Source organism: Megascapheus bottae, chromosome 15, assembly GCF_031878675.1.
Source record: "Megascapheus bottae isolate mThoBot1 chromosome 15, mThoBot2.hap1, whole genome shotgun sequence".
In the NCBI taxonomy this organism is placed as follows: domain Eukaryota; kingdom Metazoa; phylum Chordata; class Mammalia; order Rodentia; family Geomyidae; genus Megascapheus; species Megascapheus bottae.
The window spans coordinates 13121980-13145375 of NC_143523.1; the positions used below are offsets into that span (position 1 = coordinate 13121980).

The window sequence follows — 23396 nt, forward strand, 5'->3', positions numbered from 1 at the left end:
CCTAATGCCCAACACAGACTTTAGGTGCATAACTAATTGGTATAAAACATTTACACAAATGTGTTCCAAAGCAACACACACACACACACTAATTATCTAGAATACCTGACATAAGGCACCTTACTGTTCATAAAGATAACTAAGGTAAGCGGTACTTACTTTCCAGGTTGATCTGACCAGTACTGATCTGGCCTATGCTTTTCATTCGTTCACTGATTCTGGAAGTTTTTATAGAGCTCCAATTATGTATCAGATACTGACTGTACTATGTATAAAGGCTACAAAAATAAATGGGGGAAAATGGAGGCAGGGAAAATATAGTGCAGTGAGGTGACTTCATATGAGGTCCTACGAATCCTCAGAGAATAGTATGGTTAATTGGCTGGAGTGAAGGGAGCAAAGGCTCTTTGGAGAAGACAGGAGACAATGTAGTGACACTATCTTTTCACTTTCTGCACATACTGTGTGTGTGTGCAAAGCCCTGTGCTGAGCTTTTCACACAGAGTATTATGTCTCATATAAACCAGTGAGGTAATGTGAAAAATGATGCTCCCTAATGCTCACAAAAGTAAGTGGCAGAACTGGGATTCAGTCCCAAGCTCTGCTTTGTTCTACTCAGGTACGTGAAGGAACAACTGCAGATATGTCAACCATATGTAGGGCCCACCTAGTATTTCTAGTTTTCTTTCTGGGTGCTCAGGAAGACAGAGCTTTACTGTGGCTGATAAAATAGGAGTAGAAGCAACATGTATTACTTTGAGCAAAAGCTTCAGGAGCTAGTGAGTGACTCACCACCTCCTCTTCCCTCACTGCCAGGATGGCTGGACTGGCAGGGATCCCAATGGTGGGTGGCAGAGCACTGCTCCCCAGTGAAGGTTTGTAGTGAGCAATGCGCAGGCCTTGTTCTAAGCCACTGAACATTCAGGCTGTTTTTTGGGTAGGCACAATCTAGCACATCCTGACCAGGAGTGTGGGTGTTGTGAGGGTGAATCTGGAAAGGAGCGCTGCGGACTCCTGGAGGGCGGGTCATGTGGAGATGCCATGGCTTACTTTTTCTTTGGCAGTCTGCCAGAGGCCAGGAGGAGTGCCCATATCTGATGGGTGCCTGCCATGGCTATCCATAGAACGTCATCTTTTTGGTCCTCTGAACCTGTGTAGAAGTAAGCAGTAATTATGAAATTTAAATTAACAGACAGGACCCATAAGTTTATATATAAATCATATGATAGGAAAAAATGAAAATGGATTCTGTTCTCTTAGGGAGAGGAAGTGTTTTCTTTAGATTTGAATTTTACCAGCAACAATATTATAACCAGTTTCTTTTCTTCTTTTTCAAAAATTTCCTCAGGGTGATAATTTAAAAATATGTACCTAGTATCTACCAATCAAAACAAGGAAACTAGCTTTATGTCCTTAACAAAAGCCCCCCAAAAGCCAAAGTTTTTTGTTTTGCTTTGTTTTTAATGCTGGAGACAAAACTCAGGGCCTAGTATAAGCTAAGTAAATGCTATAGCACTGAGCAAGCATTCTCAATCTCTGAATCTCTTTAGGACTATCTGATCATTCTCAATCTCTGTATCTCTTTATGACTATTTGATTTCTTGCTTCATGTGACAGAAGAAATAAGGTGACACCCTCTAAAGAAACTCTGCCAATTTCCACAAAAGAATGAAATCTTGTAAGAGTTCATAGTAAGTTTATTTCTATCTCAGTATTAGATCTGGGACTCAGACACAAATCAGAATAGCTATTAAAAATCCACTGACTAATTATTTGTGAAATTTAAAGAAATATTAGCTGACACACAATCAAGAATAAAATACCAAATATCTGTTCATTAAAATAATTTTCTATTTCTTTAGACAAAAGGATGTTATAACTTATTACAATGTAACAAAGCTATATTTCTTAAGTTGTGTTGGTAAAATACTTAACTATTTATTTTATTTTGGGGGTAATATATAGAAGAGTTACAGTTACATTTGTCAGGAAGTGGGTGCATTACTTCTCACGCACTGATATCCTTCTCATGTTTCTGGACCAATTGCCCACCCTCACCCCCTCCCAATCATCTTGCTTTCCCCTTCCCTTCCCTATTCCAAATAAACAGATAAAAGTATATACAACATATCAGGGAACAAAGTCAGATACAGTAACCACATGAGATTAAAAAAAAAGGAAACATAGTACATTAAGAACAATCACAAAGATAAACCTCTTGTTTCCATATCCTAGAGTTCATTTTGTTTATTCTCATCCTATATGACCATATGTACAGCTTTTGAGGTATTATGATCCTCTGCTAGGAGAGTCCTAGATGTGTACTAATTATTACAAATGAGGGAAACCATGGAGCCTGGCTTTGGGTCTGGCTTACTTCACTTTATATAATTTTTTCCAAGTTTTTGCATTTCCTTACAAATGGGGTGATGTCATTCTTTCTGATGGCAGCATAAAATTCCATTGTGTATAAGTACCATATTTTCTTGATCCATTCATCTACTGAGGGGCATCTGGGTTGGTTCCATATCTTAGCTATGGTAAATCATGTTGTAATGAACATCATTGTGCTAGTAAGTTTAGTATGTCCTTGTTTCTGGACATTTGGGTAAATGCCAAAAGTGGGATTGCTGGGTCATAGGAGAGCTCTCTGTTTAGTCTTTTGAGGAATCGCCATACTGCTTTCCAGAGTGATTGAATAAGTTTACACTCCCACCAACAGTATAGTAGTGATCCCTTCTGGCTGCATCCGGCCAGCATCTGTTGTTATTAGATTTCTTGATAATGGCTATTCTAACTGGAGTGAGGTGGAATCTCAAAATTGTTTTGATTTGTATATATTTTTTGCCAGTCCCAGGCTTGAACTCAGGGCCTGAGCAGTCCTTGGGCTTTTTCCTCAAGGCTAGCACTCTGCCATTTGAGCCACAGTACCACTTCCGGCTTTTCTATGTATGTGATATGGAGGAATTGGACCCAGGCCTCCATGCATGCTAGGCAAGCACTCTACCACTAGGCCAAACTCCCAGCCCTTGATCTGCACTTCTTTTATTACTTATTTTAATTTACAATATATGCTGAAGTAAATGAGACATTTTCATTTATACTAAAGGAAATTATTTCAGTAGGGCTAGTTTATTTTCATGTCCTTTAACTTCTAGTAGTTGGATCCAGAAGAAGTTGTTTTTTTTTTCCTCTGTAACTGGTGCTACTCTAAGTGTCCTTCAATTTAACAACAGCAAAAACCCACAATGATGTTGGTTCTCAAGTAACTTTGGCTGCTATATGACAAGCACTTAAGAAGTTTGTGATAATTTTGTCAAAAGCCCATGAACTGGTTACTATGAGGAGGTCTAAATTACAGATGTATCAAAATTAGTCCAGAGAGGTTAGTAACATGGCAAATCCACAGAGCTCACAAAAGAAGAAAATAATCTGAGCTAGGCAGGCCAATAGAAAGTCAGTGCCCTATCCGGGCCTGGAGGGCTCACGCCTGTAATCCTAGCTACTCAAGAGGCTGCGATCTGAGGAGCCCAGTTCAAAGCATGAAAGTTCCTGAAACTCCAATAACCCACCAGAAAACTGAAAGTGGCACTCTGGCTCAAGTGGTAGAGTGCTAGCCTTGAGCTGAAGAGCTCAGGAACAATTCCCAGGCCCAGTTCATGCCCCATGATCTACTTAAAAAAAAAAAAGTCTGTGCCCTTAACCATTCCACAGGGTACTTCTTTCTTTCTCTGTTTGGAATTGCTATCCAGTAACATCTTAAGAGAAGCAACTCTCCTCATTTTCTTTTTCATACTGAGATCTGATTGTATTCAAAGTGACACTGGTATCCATCTATTCTGGGAACACAAGTCTCTGCTTAAAGACCTTAAAAACTAGATCAAAAGCTTTCCACAATTAATTTTTAACTTACCACACTGCCCCTTCAGCTATTTGGGTTATACACGGCTACTGTCAGAATGACTAGGACATCTAAGTTAATAAAGTATTCCATTATTTTAGGTATAATGACATTCAAATGAAAGGTTCAAAGCATGTGAAGCATTGAGAATAACACTGAGAGACAGTCACACTTAAATGTCAGCTATAATCATTATTTTATGAATGTGGATCTGAATTTTGTAGTATGTTAAATTAGGAGAGTAAAGTATAGCTATATATTAAACATCACTTGATAGATGGCACTGAGGATAAAAAGTATAACCATTTTTTCAGCATAAATTTATTAATGCCATAGTAGGCATTAACAATTAACGTTGAATGTACTACCAACAGATGAATGCCAACAAAGCACTCAGTTTACAGTTGTTTATTTGTGTTAAATCCACCATAAAGCCAAGATTATGAATGCTTCACCATTCCACAATGAAAATGAGTTTATGTTCCTGTTTAGACAATGGTATTGTTAGCTAAGGAAATAGCCAACCAAACAAGACAAAACACAACACTTCACTAAGTAGTGTAAACAAAAGGCATAAAAACTAATCATGCTTACTAATTTTAACACAATTTGGAATGTTTCCTACTTATAACATTCTAAACCCTGAATTTATTCAGTAATATTTTTAGAGTATTACATAAAGAATTGTAAATAATTGTAATTCAAGTCCACTCCTCAGTTCCTCCACTTCTCTATGAAATTATTTGTGATGGTTATACAACAGAGATGCTACCTTGACTGTGGAACCAGGTAGTTCTGGATTTGAATCATGACTGCATCATTTTCTAATTTGTGATTCAGTTTTCCTAAGTGTCAAACAAGAAGATTATGGCCTATTCGAAGAAAAAAAAAAGAATGTATAAAACAAGGTAAGAAAAGCACCTAACATGTCATTGGCATGTATTAGGTGCTAAATGATGCATGCTGATTTGAACTTGAAGATCAAGAGTGCTTCCTCTTCCTGTAGAAGACCACAGTGTCTGGCAGCGTTTCTATGCCCTCTCTTCTATTCTCTATCTAGCGTGTTCTCTCCCTCTCCCTCTCCCTCTCCCTCTCCCTCTCCCTCTCCCTCTCCCTCTCCCTCTCCCTCTCCCTCTCCCTCTCCCTCTCCCTCTCTCTCTCTCTCTCTCTCTCTCCCTCCCTCTCTCCCTCTCCCTCTCTCTTTCTCTCTCCATCTTTTTTTAAAATTAATTGTTATTGTGAAGGTGGTATACAGAGGGGTTACAGTTACATAAGTCAGGTAATGAGTACATATCTTTTTTGACAATTTTTTTACAGAGTCCAATGAATATACCTGCTACGTTTGTTTACCCTTGTTGCTCTATTTCTGTACCCCCTTGCCCTCCCAAAGTCAGACAAACACCACAACAAGAAAAGAAAAAAGAAACAGAGAAAAACTCCACTTCCATTTCTGAAATTCATTTGATAAGTATTGTTTATATGATCAGAGGCACAGTGCCTTTGTGCTCTTCCCCTAAGAGTGTCATCCTTTATATCATCATTTTTTAACCCCTACCTTGCCATATTTTTCTTCATAGGATCTGTCATTATCCTACGTGTTATTTGATCACTTTTTTTCTGTTAAGTTCATCTGCAAGGTCAGCAGCTTTGTTTTATTCACAGTTTTATCATCAACAACTAAAATAATGCATAACATATAGCAGATGTGTGAAGACTGTTTATTGGATAAGTAAACTTTCTTCTGGATCAGAAGAAACTGTCCTCATTTTGTTATTGAACTTATGCTAATGACTCAATATTTGCTGTTACTAGTGTAAGAGATAACTTAAGATGCTTCTGCTGGATCCTATGAATTAAGTAAAAATCCTCCAACTTCCTGTCTGTGCCCTTTGATCTAAATTATTTTTTGCTGCAGTCCTTTGCAATCGACCTTGTTTTGAAGAGGAAAGAAGCATCTTTTGTGGAAGGTAAACTGCCACTCAAACCTTCTTCTTATCATCTTAAAGAAAACAGCTCAGAACTGAGATCACCTTGCTCCTATTCTAGTCCAGGAATAAAGTAGTAACAGTTCCCCAGGATTCCTTGGAGGACAGAGTGAGCTAATGGCCAACCAAGCCACACACTTGTGATGTGAGACTGTTTTAACCATGGATACCTCTCGCAATCCCTGACCACAAACCTATTTAACCTGAAGCTAGTATGTACCCCTGAAGACGTGATGAAGTGCTATCACCCCATGGCGGCAAGGTAATAAACTTCTTCTCTTGGTCCTTCACTGTGTCTCTTTATTTGGCATATGGGTGCAAGTGGCCAGGTCTCATGTAGAACTCCTGCACTTTGGGCTCAGGGGTCTAAAAAGGCAGTTTCACTATCAATGACACATCTCTAATCAAAGAAGTCTGCTGTATATGTAAACGTGCACCATTATCCTCTAAAACAATGAGACGAGAAAGCACTCTACATGCATCTTCAGCTATTTCATAGATTAGTACTTTGCATGGTAATACAGTCCTGCAAAAGCACTTCTATAATTAAGGTATTATTTTATTATAAGGAATTAAAAAATAAAGTCTTGTAATTTCTCTTATCATGCTTCCAAATGTGATAAAAACTTAGCAAACTCTGATCAGCAGAGACCTTATGTAATCTGAAAAATACTTTCAGAAAACCTATGACAAGCACCATACTCAGCAGTGAAACCCGCAAATATTCCTCTTGTGAACAGAAATGAGGTGACCACACCTCCTAGCAACACTTTCTATCTCTGTCTAGCTTCAGATGGAGGAGCTGGCTTGGATAACGAAGCAGGACTAAAAAGCAAGAAGGGAAAGATTAGAAAAAAAAAAAAAAAAAAAAAACTGCAGGGCCGGGAGTTTGGCCCAGTGGTAGAGTGCTTGCCTAGCATTCACAAAGACCCAGGCTCGATTCCTCAGTACCACATAGAAAAAGCTGGAAATGGTGTTGTGGCTCAAGTGATAGAGCTCTAGCCTTGAGGAAAGCCCAAGGACAGTGCTCAGAAAACTGCAGTTATTGGCAGATAACAGGACTAAGTACATAGGAAATCTTTTAATTTTTACAGAGGAATTACCAGAATTCATGAGTGAATTTAGGCAAGTTGTTGAATATAGGTCATTAAAGAAAAAATTCTGTTGGTAAACCAGCAAACAAATAGAAGCAAACCTTTACAGTGTTGCAGCAAAGACATCAAGCACCTAAGTAAGGGAGTAAATCTAGGAAATATGTGCATATCCCTCCACTGGTATAGAATGTTCTGTTCTTAGAAGAAACACCCAGGATCATCATTCTTATCTTTTCCTCTCACAGGTCATACAGAATCCATCAATAAATCCTGTTGTTTCCTTATTGAAAACCTGCCCATTTTGTACCACCTCCACCTTGATCTAAGCCATCAGAGATTACTGCAAGGATCACTTCTTACCTGGTCTCTCAGCCTATTCCCAGCTGAGAATATATTCTCTCTTTTACAGGAATACTCTAGCCTCAGAAGACTGAGGCTGGGGCCGGGAGTTTGGCCTAGTGGTTAAAGTGCTTGCCTAGCATGCATGAAGACCTGGGTTCGATTCCTTGGTACCACATACATAGAAAAAAGCCGGAAGTGGTGCTGAGGCTCAAGTGGTAGAGCTCTAGCCTTGAGAAAGTCCAAGGACAGTGCTCAGGCCCTGAGCTTAAGCCCAGGACTGGCAAAAAAAAAAAAAAAAAAAAAAAAGAAGACTGAGGCTGTTGGCCTATGCCTATAATCCCAGCAATCAGGAAGATGAGGCATGAGGATTTTAACTTAAGTTCAAGTTTGACCTAGACTGCAAAGTAAAACCCTGCCTCAAACAACAACAATAACAAAAACAGTCAAGGGAAGTGAGTCTGGGCATAGGAGAGAATAGAAAAAAGGAAAGCGTAAGAAGGGGAGAAAGAAAACCCAGGAAAGCTGAGTCAGGCAAATTTTATTGCTCAGCCTGAAGAGCTTTCAGAGACTGCGTTGGCAAAGGAGAGGATTGCTGGTACATACTGAATTGAAACAGCAAGCATGGCCTTCACAGGCCAGGCCAGCTCAGCCAGGGTTTTCTATGTATACAAAGGCCTTGCACTGATGAAGTGTGAGCACTTGTTTTGTCTTGGCTCCTGTGTATATATTTTCCTTTCAAAACCAGAGCAGTAAGAAAAAGTACAGAAGCAGAAGCTCAAGCAAGTTAAGGTTCTTGTCTTTTGCGTTTTTAAGTACAAACTTACGGTGAAGATGGTGGTAATATCCACAACACTTGCAATACTGGAAGCATGAAGCCAAGTACTATAAATGAATTCTTTCCTCCAACTTAAGAAGTCTGAACATCACTCTCATTTCATAAAAAAACAAATTCAAGGAGATTAAATAGTTTGCTAATATCCACACAGCTAAATCTGGAATGAGTTCATCAGTAAATCTGACTCTAGATTCTTAGTGCTCTGATGAGAATGAAAGAACCACAAAAATGAGCTTATTCTCTGTCCAGTTTTCCGACTGGCCCTTCATCTTCCTTCCTTCTGCCTGTGAATTACACACTTCACTCTGGCCTATGTACCCAACTACTATGTGATCAAAAACAGAATCAAATGCACCTGAAGCTGCAGGTTGTAAAACTAAGGTATCGCTACCTGCCCTTGTCTTGGTATACTTACCAAGTGGTGTATGGCTGGGTAATCTCCTAAAAGTACATCTCCTAAGTCCCAGTCTGTCTGGGTTATGTTTGGTACAGATCAACATTTCTTTGTGACTTTTATGACAAAGGGTTAAAAAAAGATAAAAGCAAACCCAGTACTTTTAATGGGTAAGTGCTACCATCTCTAAATCCTCAGTCCTTCAAGTAGGTACTACTTATAACTACCACACTAATGAGGAAACTGAGGCACAGAGGCATAGAGTTTGTCTAAAGTCACACAACTACTGAAACTTGGAACCTAAGGAGCTCTGGCTCCAGGACCCATGGCATAGCACCACGCAAACCAACCTTGCATGGAATTTTTACCCTGCCTGATAGCTTATTTCATTAAAAACTGAAGAAGCTATTTTTGTAAACAAAATAAAGAGTTAAAAAAGGAAAACAGCAAGGTGACTTGGCATTTATGATGTCTATGAAGCCAACAGGCATCGTGTTAATAATTTATCCCCTTCATTCTGGAGTCGGAATCTAAAGCACATAGTTCCATTACTGAATATGGGCATTAGTTTCATTCCTTCCAACAAGAATGTAGTAATTTTAAACATTTCAATTTAAAATTAGGAGTGTACTTAGTATTACTGACTTTCAGCAGTCATGACTAAATATAATTTTAAAAAGAGACAATACCAAAAGCTGGGAAGGTTCTAGGAATAAGCATTTTTAAAAAATAAAGTATCTCAGTCAGTAATAAAAGATTAGAGGAATAGTTTAATAGGAATAAAACTATGAAATGTGAAAATCACACAATTCAGCTCTTAAAATTCTGTGTCATTTTTATCAGCTATAACCAGTACCCTCTTGTAAGTTTCTATGAAATCCTCTTTAGTGTAAACAGATTTGTTTCCACAGCTCCTACAGCTCCTATGAAGCAAAGGCTTGAGTCTCAAGGGAAAAGCAGCCAAGTGTCATCCCAGGGCACAGGAAAAGACCAATTACAGTTGGGGGAACGAAGAGAAAACTCCATGCCCAGGGAGGGCAAGGAACTGCCTTCTGCCAAAGACTCTTAGAGCTCAAGGGGATTTCAGAAAGGAAAGCAAGATACTCCCATGCAAGTCACAGACAAGGTAGAATATGGCCAACACAGAGGAGGAATGGACACAGTGAAAATGCTCCATTTTTCCTGTCTTCAGCACAAAGTTCTGGCCTGCTAATACCAAACTGAAGCTGGACCCCTAACAACAAAAACAGCCCCATCTCTAATGCAGGCCCAGTGCAAAGTAACAAACAACAGCAGTATAAGCGAAGAAGCAGCAATTATGAAGAGGAAGAGCAGTGTGGGGCGCTGTTGTGCTTGAATGGCAGAAAGCTGAGGGAAAGCTAGTGGCCACTGAGATGACCTTCAGACACAGGCCTGGGGCTGCCCCACAGTGCAATGGCAGCCCAGCTGCAGGAACTGGAACACTCTGTAGGGTATACTCTCAGTGACAAAGGTAATAGTAGAGCCCAGACCAGTAGAGTTTCTGAAAAAGTGACTTGACCTCCAACAATAATGGCCCAAATATACCTCTCTCAGCCTCATATAAATAACAAGAAGTCAAACACAAAAGGGACAAAATGAATTAGTGGAACTGGATTCTGATATGACTTGAAATGACTGTTTACGACATACCTAAATAGATGGGAAATTTCAGCAGAAATAGACTATAAAAAAAAGTAAAATAGAGGGCCGGGAGTTTGGCTTAGTGGTAGAGTGCTTGCCTAGCATGCACAAAGACCTGGGTTCAATTCCTCGGTACCCCACATACATAGCAAAAAGCCGGAAGTGCTGCTGAGGCTCAAGTGGTAGAGCTCTAGCCTTGAGAAAGCCCAAGGACAGTGCTCAGGCCCTGAGCTCAAGCCCAGGACTGGCAAAAAAAAAAAAAAAAAAAAGTAAAATAGAAACTTTTTAATTTTTTATTGTAATTAATAGAAGGGTTACATTATATTCGTCAGACAGAAGGTGCATTACTCCACAAACCCCTTCTCATGTTTTTGTCCCTACTTCCCCCACCTACCCAGAAACTTTTTTTTTAAGGCAGGGAACTGAAGATGAAGAATTCCTTCAGCAGACTCATCAGCCAAGTAGACATAGCTAAGAAAGGAATTGGTGGTCTTGAAGACAGAGGAATTTTCAAATTAACACACACACAAAAACTGAAAGAACATTCTGATGTAGTATCAAAGAATTTCATATGAGTACCTGAAGTACTAGAAATAAAAGAAAAAGGAAGGAAAAAATATCTGAAAAATAGAATGGCTATGAGTCTCTTGAAAATAATATATATCAAAGCACAAACTCAGGAAGTTCAGGTTGGCTAACTCCTGAATTGCTATAATCCAAAGGTAAATGCCTAAAGAAGAATAAAAACATACTTTACATGTACAACAATAAGAAAGAAAAAAGTAAAAGTAATGTACATCTCTGTGAGGGAAACTATGCAAACCATTAAACTATTAAAAGAGAAGCAAAAGTATCCTTCAAAATTAGGAAAAAGGTGAAGAGAAATCATACCAACAGATTTGGATTAAAAGATACTTCAGGAGGGAAATGGGGACAAAAACATGAAAAGGGGTATCAATGTGGTGAATGTAACTGTAACCCCTCTATACATTATCCTGACATTTTTAAAAAAAGATACTTTAGAAAGTTCTTTAGGCAGAAGCAATGATTCTAGACACATACTTGAAACTAAGAAAATAGGCACTCTGGGAAACAATTTGGCAATTGATTTTATTCCTAGGCATTTGTTCAAGAGAAGTAAAAAACATATTATCTCTCACTCTCCTTCCCTTACGCTTATTACAAATACACACACACACACACACACACACACACACACACATACACACACACACCCATAAAAGGGTCATGGGCTTTGCTGTACCAATCTTAAGTGTCTATTAGTCATTTGAAAAGGCAAACGCACAGCCATACAAGTGGATTGTTAATGATTTTTTTTTTTAAAAAAGGGTAAATTTCTGAAGAAGATGCCAGACATAAAGACTGCTGAGGATTAGCAGAGACTACTACTGCCAGTAGCTGGTATGGCATGGTGACGGTAGAAAGACTGATGAGAACATTGTATACTGTGATCAAAATCCATAGAACTGGGCCCGGAGCTTGGCCCAGTAGTAGAGTGCATGCATGCACTAAACCTGGGTTCAATTCCTTGGTGCCACATACATAGAAAAGAAAAAAGCCAGAAGTGGTGCTGTGGCTCAAGTGGTAGAATGCCAGCCTTGAGAAAGCCCAAGAACAGTGCTCAGGTCCTGAGTTCAAGCCCCAGGACTGGTTAAAAAAGAATCCATAGAACCATCTATCTAGTAAGGATAAAATTTGCTTTATGTAAATTATACCTCATTAAGAAAAGATCTAATTAGCACCAAATCAATGGGGCAAGATAATATTATAGTCTCTCAAATCTCAGACATAAAGATTATACAAGTCTTCCAAAATAAACATGTTCTGACTGTATTAGGTAAATTTATCGCTTCAAAAATTTTTGCATCATCTGATTATTATAAAAGCAAACAAAATTTTAATGGCATTTTGTAACAGTCACAGAGCATATTACCTAAGCACCAACATGGTAGATTGACTGGCAAACTAGACAGATTTCAACCATTAAGGTTGTGTAACAAAAGCTCAATTTGTACTAAGGAAAATGCTGATTAAAGGACCATGAGATTTAAAGGGCCATGAGAGGTTAATGGGATTCAGGCACACTATCCTTGCTATGAAGGTTTCTAAATCAGGTAACATCTAAAGTGCTTAGAGACTAGCAGGGCCCCTGCCCTTTATCATAAAACATTTTCAGGTTACCATCTGGCATCAGTGGAGTCAACACAGACTACATCCACATTATAGAAACATGGCAAAGCATCTGCTAAAAAACGAATTTACCAGAGGTAATCAGTTATTTTAGTGCATTTTGATCATATCTAAAGTAACCAAAAATGATGAAATTCATTTAAAAAACCAGTTATTTTATGCCTTTATCAGTGTCATGACAAACTGAAGTTATATATGCATATACTATTTAAAATACATACATATTTACTAATTACATATGTATGTCAGAAATATATCAAGTACCTTTCTTAATCTCTCCTTGAAGTATATTGTTTATTAAACTAGAACCCTTGGTCACGTATATACGTTCAGCAGTAGATTTTTCCTTATTATCTGTTATTCACTTTACCTATATTTAGTAAACTATGTAATCTTAAGTATGCAGAAACAGAAACACATTATATAAAGTTTCATTAAGTAAATATCTATATGTACAATTGATAAGCTTACAAGCATCATCTGAAAACAATGTATACGACACCCATTCTTCTTGAAAGTTGTAATTCTGAAAGTGTTTTGAGATAGCATACCATTTTGAAAACATGATAAGAAGCTAAACAATTCTTCCCAACAGTAACTCTTTACTTGAGGTTATTTTTCAGATAGGCAGAATCTCAATAGAATTTCCATAGGTATTTTTTAATAACCACAATATTTTACAATGCCTAGGTAAAGACTAAAAGATTTAATACTCCTGGGCTAGCACGACCACTGTCACTTAAGGTCCTTCAGACTGTGCTTGAAAACCACTTTCTCTTAGGCTGCATTCTGCAAGGTGCTGAGCTTGAGTGCATTCAATAGTACTTATCTTGCCAAGTACCTGAAGTGAAGATATGTTCAGTTCTAAACTAAACGCAGAAGGATCATCTGTTAAGTTGAATCAGGACCTGCCTCCTTGAAAACTGAACTTAATAAAGATGAAAGCTTTCATAGCATATAACTTGAGTTGAAACCTGATAACCTCAATGAAGTGAGGATTTTCCCTGGCGAGCAAGTTGGATGCATTGTTAATACAAAGATAAAATAACTAGAGATACCATGTCATAAGGTATGATTGGAAAAAAAATTTAGACTGGAAAAAAATCTTAAGTGTTCTTTGCTCATGAAATAAATGGAATTTACTCAAATACATTCTGCTAAGCAAAGCAGATTATAATGTAAGTGACAGGTAAAGAACCACCCTTATGTCCACATTTTTTGCTATGGCCTCCTATAGGCAAACTGGACATCTCAGCCTGTACTTCTAGTAGTAGGAAATTTTTTAAAAAATTATGGTCCTGAGGCTTGAGCTCAGGGGCTGAATGCTGTCCCTGAGCTTTTTTTGCTCAAGGCTAGTGCTCTACCACTTGAACCACAGCTCTACTTATGGCTTCTTGGTAGTTAACTAAAGATAAGAGTCTCAATGACTCTCAAACTTTCCTGCTGAGGCTGACTTTGAATCTCAGTCCTCAAATCTCTGCCTCCTAAGTAGCTAAAATTATAGGCCTGAGCCACAGGTTTCCAACTATGAAACTTGTTTTAATAACAGTAGGTAAGTAGATATGCCATGAGCAAAAGCATGGTATATAATAATACTTGCCCTTGTGTGCTTTAGTCTTTTGTCAAGAGACAGTATCTAGTTGCTGAACTCCAATGTCATATGTAAGCAAGAAATTGAGGATCATGACTGGATGAGTTTTAAGGTGATTTTTATGTAATATGATTATGGTTAACAGCTAACACATACAGTGAATACAATGTGGCAAAAGGCAAATAGTTGTGACTATATTGCTAAATAACTTACTGGTTATAAATCACTGGGGGAGGGGTTTGACATCTGAAGTACAGAATCTCATCTCCCCTTGAGAAATGATAACAACATACCAGAGCAGGAATTTGTATCCACTTTAACTGTATTACTAACAGTTATGCTTCTAACTCTTTCCATCTTTGAGATTTATGTTCTAATAGGTCAGTGTATAAATACTGGTGAGGATTAACAATTTTGAGACTCACTAGATGCCAGTAGCTCTAACCTATAATCCTAGATACTCAGGAGGCTGAGATCAGCGCATAGGGGCTAGAAAACAGTCCAGGCAGAAAAATCTGTGAGACTCTTATCTACAAATATCTACCAAAAACCTTACAAAAACCCAAAAGTGGGCTGGTGAGACAACAACAACAAAAAAACCCTCCAAAGTGGTACGTGGCTCAAGTAGTAGAATACTAGTTTTGAGCAGCAAAAGCCAAGGAAGAGTGTGAAGCCCTGAGTTCAAATCTCATTGCAGGCACACCCACAAAAAATCTGAAATTGTTTGGAATTGTTCATTGGTTATAAAAAAGGACACTGAATTTTAACTGGTGTATTCTCCATGTATACACCAGTTTGAATTCTCCATGTATATCCCCTATTGTCTGGACCTGAAGGTAGCTATTCCACTACATTACTTTCATGAGCCACAAACAACTCCTTATTGTTTAAAACACAGAACACTAAAATATATTTCTCAAAATAACCTATATAAAACATGTAAGTTAAACCTATTAGCTAGAAATTCATTCATTTATTTTATCTCATTTTATTTATTTATTTTTGTCAGTCCTGGGGCTTAAACTCTGGGCCTTGATGCTGTTCCTTAGCTCTTCAGCTTAAGGTTAGTGCTCTACCACTGAGCCACAGTACCACTTCCGGTTTTTCTGGCAGTTAATTGGAGATAATAGTCTTAGGGACTTTTCTGCCTGGGCTAGCTTTGAACTGTGATCTTCATATCTCAGCTTTCTGAGTAGCTAGGATTATAGGCATGAGTCACCAATGCCTAGCTAATGTTAATACTTTCATAAAAGTCACAATAGAAAAAGTAAGGTCTTTGCATAAAAATATCCAAGCTAAACATATTAACCAGAATTGCACTCATTTTATTACTAGGCCAGGAGAGGGGCCTAGTGGTAGAGTGCTAGTCTAGCATGCATGAAGCCCTGGGTTCCATTCCTTGACACCATATACACAGAAAAAGCTGGAAAAGGTGGTGTGGTTCAAGTGGTAGAGTGCTAGCCTTGAGAAACCCAAGGACAGTATCTACCCAAGTCCTGAGTTCAAGCCCCAAGACTGGGGAAAAAATAACAGAAAAAGGTCTTTGAATTATAACCAAATTGAAACCATAACAAAATATTGACTCAAGTGTAAACTGAATTATCTTTAAATATACTAAGACCACACGAATCCATTAAAAATGTCACTGTACTCTACTTCTAGATTTATTTTTCAGACTGAAACTGTATACTCACTACTGCCATCTCACTACTGCTGAAGACCACTGATCAATAAAAAGACTAACAAAAGGACTTCAGTTTTCATTTAGTCAATAAGATCACAATAATGTCTCATCCATTTTGCCCAAGGCTAGAACTCTACCACTTGAGCCACAGAATTGCTTCTGGCATTTTCTGTTTATGAGAAATAAAACCCAGAATTTCATGTATACTAGGCAAGCACTCTACCACTAGGCCACATTGCCAGGCCTTAAAATTTTTTGTACAGCCTGGTGTGGTGGCTCATGCCTGTAATCCTAACTACTCAGGAGGCTGAAATCTGAGGATCTCAGTTCAAAGTCAGCCTGGGCACTAAAGACCAAGAGACTTTTATCTCCAAGTAATATCTAGAAAACAGGAAGTGATGCTGTAGCTCAAGGGTAGGGTGGTAGCCTTGACCCAGGCCCAGAGGTAGGGCAGTAGCCTTAAGCTGAAGTGCTCAGGGGCAATGCCCAGGTCCAGAGTTCAAACCCCATACTAACCCCCCAAAATTTTTTTTTGTACAGTGTTAATATATTTTCTTTTGAAAATATATTTTAAATGATTAAAAATAATCATAGAATTATAGGTATAAACTATCATACCTGGCTCAAGAATATATTGAAAGCCTTTTAAAAAATTATTGTTATTATAAAGGTGAAGTACATAACAGTTATAGTTACATAAGGCAGGTAATGAGTACATTTCTTTTTTGGACAATATTTCTAAAGTCTTACTTTTTTGGAAGAAGTGGTCATGGGGCTTGAACTCTGGGCTTGGGCACTGTCCATGAGCTGTTCAGCTCAAGGCTAGCACTCTATCCACTTTGATCCATAGCTCCACTTCCAGTTTTTCTGGTGGTTAACTGGAGGTAAGAGTCTCATGGACTTCTTTTAAAGTCATACTTTTTAAAAGCAAAGGTTAGTATCAAATGTTTACATACCCAATGTTCCAACAACAACATCCCACGGGGAGCTAATGGGTTGCTGTTCTCCTTCGGCTCCTCCCTCTTTATCTGTTCCTTGAATTCCAACGCCGGCTACAGTGCTCACTTTCTCAGCATTTAGGTCAATCTACAAAAAACAAATGGATGAACTACATGTTTTTATTTTTTTCCTTTGGTATCTAAAGAATTTCAATAAAATGTCATTTACAACATAATACTTGCTTTAAAAAGGTTAATTAATTATAGTGGATTGTTATTTAAGTGACCACTATCAGTCATTTTCACTTCCCCTCACAGCCATTCCCCTGTTTTCTATGTCCCTGCACATCCACCTGCTGCATACCTCTCCCACAACTGCTGCTGACCTCATCTTAACTATAAAATATTTTAACAGAAAATAAATCTGGAACAAAGCATGTTTCTTAAAATTAAAGGTACATATTCCAGTTATTCTTAGCTAGCAAGTAACACATGTAGGATTTAATATGCTTTGGTTTTGATTATTTTAGAAAAAAAAAACAGACTCAAAAATAACTGATCCCGCAGAGAGTAAGCCAAGGGTCTGAGATTAGAACCTAAGCAGTTCTTTGTTACCACACTAATTCTAATTTTCATAATCTGAAAAAAATAACGCATTCTACTGAAAATGAGATGCCATGCTTTATGATCTCTGGAGACCCTCTTCCGAAGACTTTATTATGAAAAATTTCAAGCATGCACACACACACACACACACAAGAATTTTGCAATAGTAAGTGAAATTCTAATATCACGTTTTATCTAACTATTTTGTTTATATCTTATATATTTTAAAGAAAATCACAGAAGCCAGTGGAAAGCATTATTGTGATTTGTTTTTGTTTTTCCTTAAGACAGGGTTTCACCATATTGGCCAGGCTGACCTCAAAACTTGGGGGCTTAAGTGATCCACCCTCCTCATCCACCCTAGTGCTGGGACTACAGGTCTACACCATGATGCCCAGCTCACCATTGTGTTTAACCTACAATTCCTTCTTAACGTACGATGTTCAATATTTTTTACGTGCTTGTGGTCATCCTTAGGTATTCTTTGGAGAAATGTGTTCAAATCTTCGGTCATCTACTGAAGGTTGTCTTTTCATTTTCCAGTGGCAAGACTCTCTATATATCAGATACTAGTTCCTTGATCAATTTGGAGAGAATGTTATCTTACTGTTGAGCCCTTAATACTGGTTAGTATTAAAGGCTAATTTAGTAGCTAAGATTACATTTTGTAAGCAATACATCTTAGAGCTTAAAATACTTTAGAATCGATGAAAAAAAAACAACCCAGAATCTATGAGGGACTGGTCTCAGGATATCTCTATGGGGACTCGTATAAAAGGGCACAAAGTAAATGATTCAAATCATGTTGAGATAACTCAGAATACCCATTGCAAAGACTATGTAAAAGTAGTTGTTATGCTTTAGTGTTTTGTTTTTGTTTTGCCAGTCCTGAAACTTGAACTCAAGGCCTGAGTACTGTCTGGGGTTTCTCAAGGCAGAGCTCTACTATTTGAGCCACAGCACCACTTCCAGCTTTTTTTGTGTATGTGGTACCAAGGAATTGAACTGGGGTCTACCACTAGGCCAAACTCCAGGCCCATGCTTTACTGTTTATAGAGAATAATGACAAGAAAAAAAAGTGCGTGCCATCCAGATATGGAACCTGTATAAACAGAAGGCAGACGATATATAGAATTTACCTATGTGTTAAATTTGTTTTAAATATTTTAGCTATTGTTGCTACCATAGACTAGATTTCTAAGTTTCATTTTCCAAATGATTGTTACTAGTATATAAAAATACCCTCAATCTTCTAATAAGGCATTGCTTTTTTGTTCCCCGCAACTTTCCTAAACTCACTTCTTTTTTTTTTTTAAGGTAGTTTATATCTTTAAGTGCATATTCTTAGACAAGTACTAATGTAGGTTATTAGCATAGTAATATGCTATATACTTTTACAAAAGTAATATATTAATAATTCATATATAATACATAATAACAAGATATGGACCATAATATATAGAGCATTTTGGATTGATAAGCAATGAATCATTTCTATGTAGTGGGGCCCATCCACTGAAGCATCCTCACTGTGTCCTGTGAGATCATAAATGAAGCCCTGGTATCTTGTTTGCATGTGTTACTCATTTTTTCTTTTTGTGGAAAAATGGTGGAAATAAGAATAGCAAAAAAAAATTCTTAGAAAAGCAGCCCTTGAATCTATTCTTTAGAGTAAAATTAGAAATGCTGAGCAGGTTTGATAGAGTATATCAATGCTCAGAAATGCATCTAAGTGAATCTATACTTCTTTCTTATTTTGAAGCTCTTAAGAAAATTGAAATGAACCTTTCAGTAAAGAATCAAAAGGAACCAACATACTCCTCAGAAAGCTGGAGGCCCCTGTGCTATATATGCTTCAACTCATTACATTTTGTTTTTACGTTTTTGATTGACATGCTGATTTTCGAGGAAGCTATAGCATTCAGTAGGAGTTGAGTATACTTTAAACAGACTGATTTTAGATAAAATTCTTTATTTTCTTTACATTTTTATATTATTTTACTCTTCATTTACTTGTTTCTTTCTTCTCTACAAATGCTCATGGAAATCTTACTGTGAGTCACACACTGTCCATGTGTTTTTTTTCATATTTTTTATTGTAATTAATAGAAGGGTTACATGATATTTGCCAGATAGATGGTGCATTAATTCCCATACATTGACATCCTTTCACATGTCTTGGTCCCCATTTCCCTCCCCCCCACCCCCACCTCTCATCTTGTTTTCCCCCGTTCCCTATCCAATTTCAAATAACCAAATACAAATATATCCAATATATCAGGTAACAAAGTGAGATACTGTAACAATATGAGATAACCAAGGGACAAATCCAAAACTAATCTCCAAAGTAACAACCATCCCATTAAAAGATGGGCCAAAGACTTAAAGAGAGTCTTCTCTGAACAAGAAACAAAAATGGCCTATAGACACATGAAGAAATGCTCAACATCTCTGGTCATAAAAGAAATGCAAATCAAAACAACGCTAAGATTCCACCTCACTCCAGTTAGAATGGTCAGGATCAAGAAAACTAGTAACAACAGATTTTGGAGGGGATGTGGCCAGGAGGGATCACTATTACACTGTTGGTGGGAGTGCAAACTCGTTCAACCACTATGGAAAGCAGTATGGCAGTTCTTCAAAAGACTAAACATAGAGCTCCCCTATGACCCAGCTATTCCACTACTTGGCATTTACCCAATCATCCAGAAACAAAGACTTATAAATCCACCAGCACAACAATGTTCATTGCAGCACTATTTACCATAACAAAGATATGGAACCAACCCAGATGTCCCTCAGTTGATGAGTGGATCAACAAGCTGTGGTATTTGTACACAATGGAATTCTATGCTGCTGTCAAGAAGAATGACATTGCCCCATTTGTTAGGAAATGGAAAGACTTAGAAAAGATCATATTAAGTGAAGTAAGCCAGACTCAAAGGAACTTAGGCTCAATGGTTTCCCTCATTTGTCATAATCAGTAGAAACCTTGGGCTCTCCTAGCAGAGATTTGCAATAGAGCAAAACCTTGATACAAAAGGCCATATAGTAGGACGCTAAATGAAAGGATCTCTAGGATATAGAAACAAGCCATATAATGAATGATTGTTGTTCTAAACTCACTTCTTAAGAATAACCATTTCACTGATTCCCTACAGTTTTCTACATACATGCCATGTCCCTAGAAAATAAAGACAAACATTCCACTCATTATTATTCCCAGTTGTGAGGAAAGGCCTTCAATATTTTGCCTGCAATGGAACTAACTGCTTTGGGTAGATGATATTTATTATATTTAAGATATTCATTTCCATTCCAAGCTCCTTGTATTATATGCTTCCACATTTTTTTCTACTGTAACATCCATATAATTCTGTCCTTAATTCTGTTGCTACAATAAAATACACTGATTTCTTTTGGTGATACATTTTTGCATCATTTCTCTCATATGTGCTCTACAATCTCCTGAGAGTATAAAAAAATTTAATCAATTTAACCTCATCTGTATTCTTACTGAATCGACTTGGTGTTGATACAATAGACAGTTTGGGTTGAAATAGATCTCAAGTTTAAACTATATTATAAAAAATAACATGAAAATCACAGACCACATCTTAAAAAGCATCAGCCTCAAGAGGTGCTACAAGGGAGTTTTAGCAAGTATTCAAATCCAGTTATTTTATTAGGCAAATTATTACAAAATATAGAAAAAGATAAAGCTGATGATTTGATGAGGTTAGCATGACACTGACTCTAAAACTAGATGGACAGAGTACAATTAATTACAGTAATTTAATTTATGAGCATACATAATATATATACTTTTAGCTAATCAAATCCAACTTGATTTTATAAAAAATTAATAAACTAAGTAAAGTTTATCCTAAGAATAGAGTAATAGCTCAACATCAAAAGAGTCTACTAATATATAACTATTTCAATTATTTTATTTCCCAAAGTTACAGCAAATATAATTTTTTTTGGCCAGTTCTGGGCTTAACCTCAGGTCCTGAGCACTGTCCTTGGACTTTCTCAAGGCTAGAGTGCTACCACATGAACCTTAGCACCACTTCCGGCTTTTTTCTATGTTTGTGGTACCAAGGAATTGAACCCAGGTCTTCGTGCATGCTAGGCAAGCACTCTACTACTAGACCAAACTCCCAGCCTCAAATAATAATTTCTTCGAGAAATTTTACATACATTTCCTTTACGGTTATAGTCATGACCAGATACACACAACTAAGCTTTAAAATCAATGGGGGAGCCTAGTCAACAATATAATAAAAGATGTTTAAAACTCAAAGAATTTGTTTCTGAAGACAATTCTTTACATAAGAAACAACAATGACTCTCTGCATAAGTGAACAAGTTGATCCAAAAATTCATAGTCATAAGGGATACAGGATAGCCAAAACAAGCTTGAAAAAGAAGAAAATAGAAGGGCAAATATACTTTGTGATTTAAAAACTGAGTAAAAGCTGAAACATTCAAAGTCATATGGTACTGGCCTTAGGACAGACGAATGGAATTGACTTGAAAGTCCAGATATAAACACATGCATCTATCTTTTCAACAAAGTTGCGAAGACTCAGTTGCAACAGAATACTCCATTCAATAAATAATTCTAGGATAAAATGGATCCTTACCTCACACCCTATATGAAAATCAACTTTACAAGAATGAAAGACTTTTTAGGGGATGAAAAGACTTACTTATAAGTCATAGCTATAAAGCTTTCGGAAGAAAACACATAATAAATCTTTGTGACCTTATGTATACCAATTCATTGCCTAAACCAAGGTCTGCTATATCCTACATATATAAAGAGAGAGCACACAAAACGCTTAAGCAACAAAAGCAAACACAGACAAAACCATCATCAGAAATTAAAACTTTTGTCAAGTTTCAAGGGATAAAAGTAAGTAAAAAAACAACTTAACAAATGTGAAAAAAAAAAAAAAAGCCTGGAAATGATCTGATAAAGAACTTCCTCGGTACCACATACACAGAAAAAGCCAGAAATGGTATGGTGGTATAGTGGTAGAACTCTAGCTTTGAAAAAGCCCAAGGATAGTGCTCAGACCCTGAGTTCAAGCCCCAGAACCAGCAAAAAACAAACAAACAAACAAACAAAAACACCCATAACTCAATTAAAAACCAAGTAAAGAATCTCAACAAACCCTTTGCAAAAAACAGAGCTGCAACTGGTAATTCTTGACATTCTGAGTCATCAAAGAAATGCAGTTCACATCCAGTAGAAAGAGAAAAAAAAGGAAAATAGCAAGTGATGGTGAAAATGTAGAAAAGTTGGAACTACATATAATGTAGAACATTTATGAGTAATATGATATAGAACTCAAGAAATCTAACACTGTGATTATGCCAGTACTACTAAAATATAGGAGAATAAAAACACAGCCTCATGACCAATACTCCAAAGCCCATTAAGTTCTAAAGAGGACAAGCACAGTCAAGAGAATATTGAAGGCTAGCTATCTTACTACTTCAATACAGCTGAATGTCTGTTTGTAATATTCAGATGAATTACAAAATTAACTGCCCAAAGAAGTGATAAGTCCCTACGCTAATATTATCAATAATACGTGAGAGTCCGAGACTTTAAAAAAAAACACATGTACTTAACACCTGGTTTAAGTAGCAGGACTATATGTTTCATTAGATATTATTTGTTCAACTCATTTAACAAATTTCAACTGAAGTCTCTATTCTAGGTGCTAGAACTTCAGCAGTAAACATTTTTGCCCTCTTGGAGATACATAATACAGTGTATAGTCTATAGTTTATCTATGTATTTGGTACTATACATATACTAGGTGATACTGTTAAAAATGAAGATAGGAAGTAGCGCTGTGGTTCCAGGGGTTGGGAGCTGAAGAGCTCAGGGACAATGCCCAGGCCCAGAGTTCAAGCCCCATGACCAACACCCCCTCCCCTCAAAAAAAGGATAAATGTTAATACTGAAGGCAGCAAAAAAAGCAAGGAAGTATTTGAAATAACATTTATTCCATACAATGGGTTAGAGGAACTTGGTTACTTAACTTTCCCATAGCATCTCAAAAAACCAATAGATTATAGCCAAAATTACTATTTTTAAAGGATGTTAAAAATAACACTGGAATATGCCTATCA

The 23396-nt window shown here is 37.2% G+C and overlaps 1 protein-coding gene across 1 annotated transcript in view; it reads right to left on the bottom strand.

The window, feature by feature from the left end:
* The window catches only part of Nhlrc2 (NHL repeat containing 2), a 57688-nt gene that overhangs the window by 13426 nt on the left and 20866 nt on the right, over positions 1–23396 (bottom strand). Inside the window, exons 5-6 of the mRNA XM_090345808.1 lie at positions 16656–16785; positions 1051–1150 (exon numbers count right to left, since the gene is read on the bottom strand). Of these exons, the coding sequence (XP_090201934.1) occupies positions 1051–1150; positions 16656–16785 (230 nt within the window). The remainder of the gene's footprint in view (positions 1–1050; positions 1151–16655; positions 16786–23396) is intronic.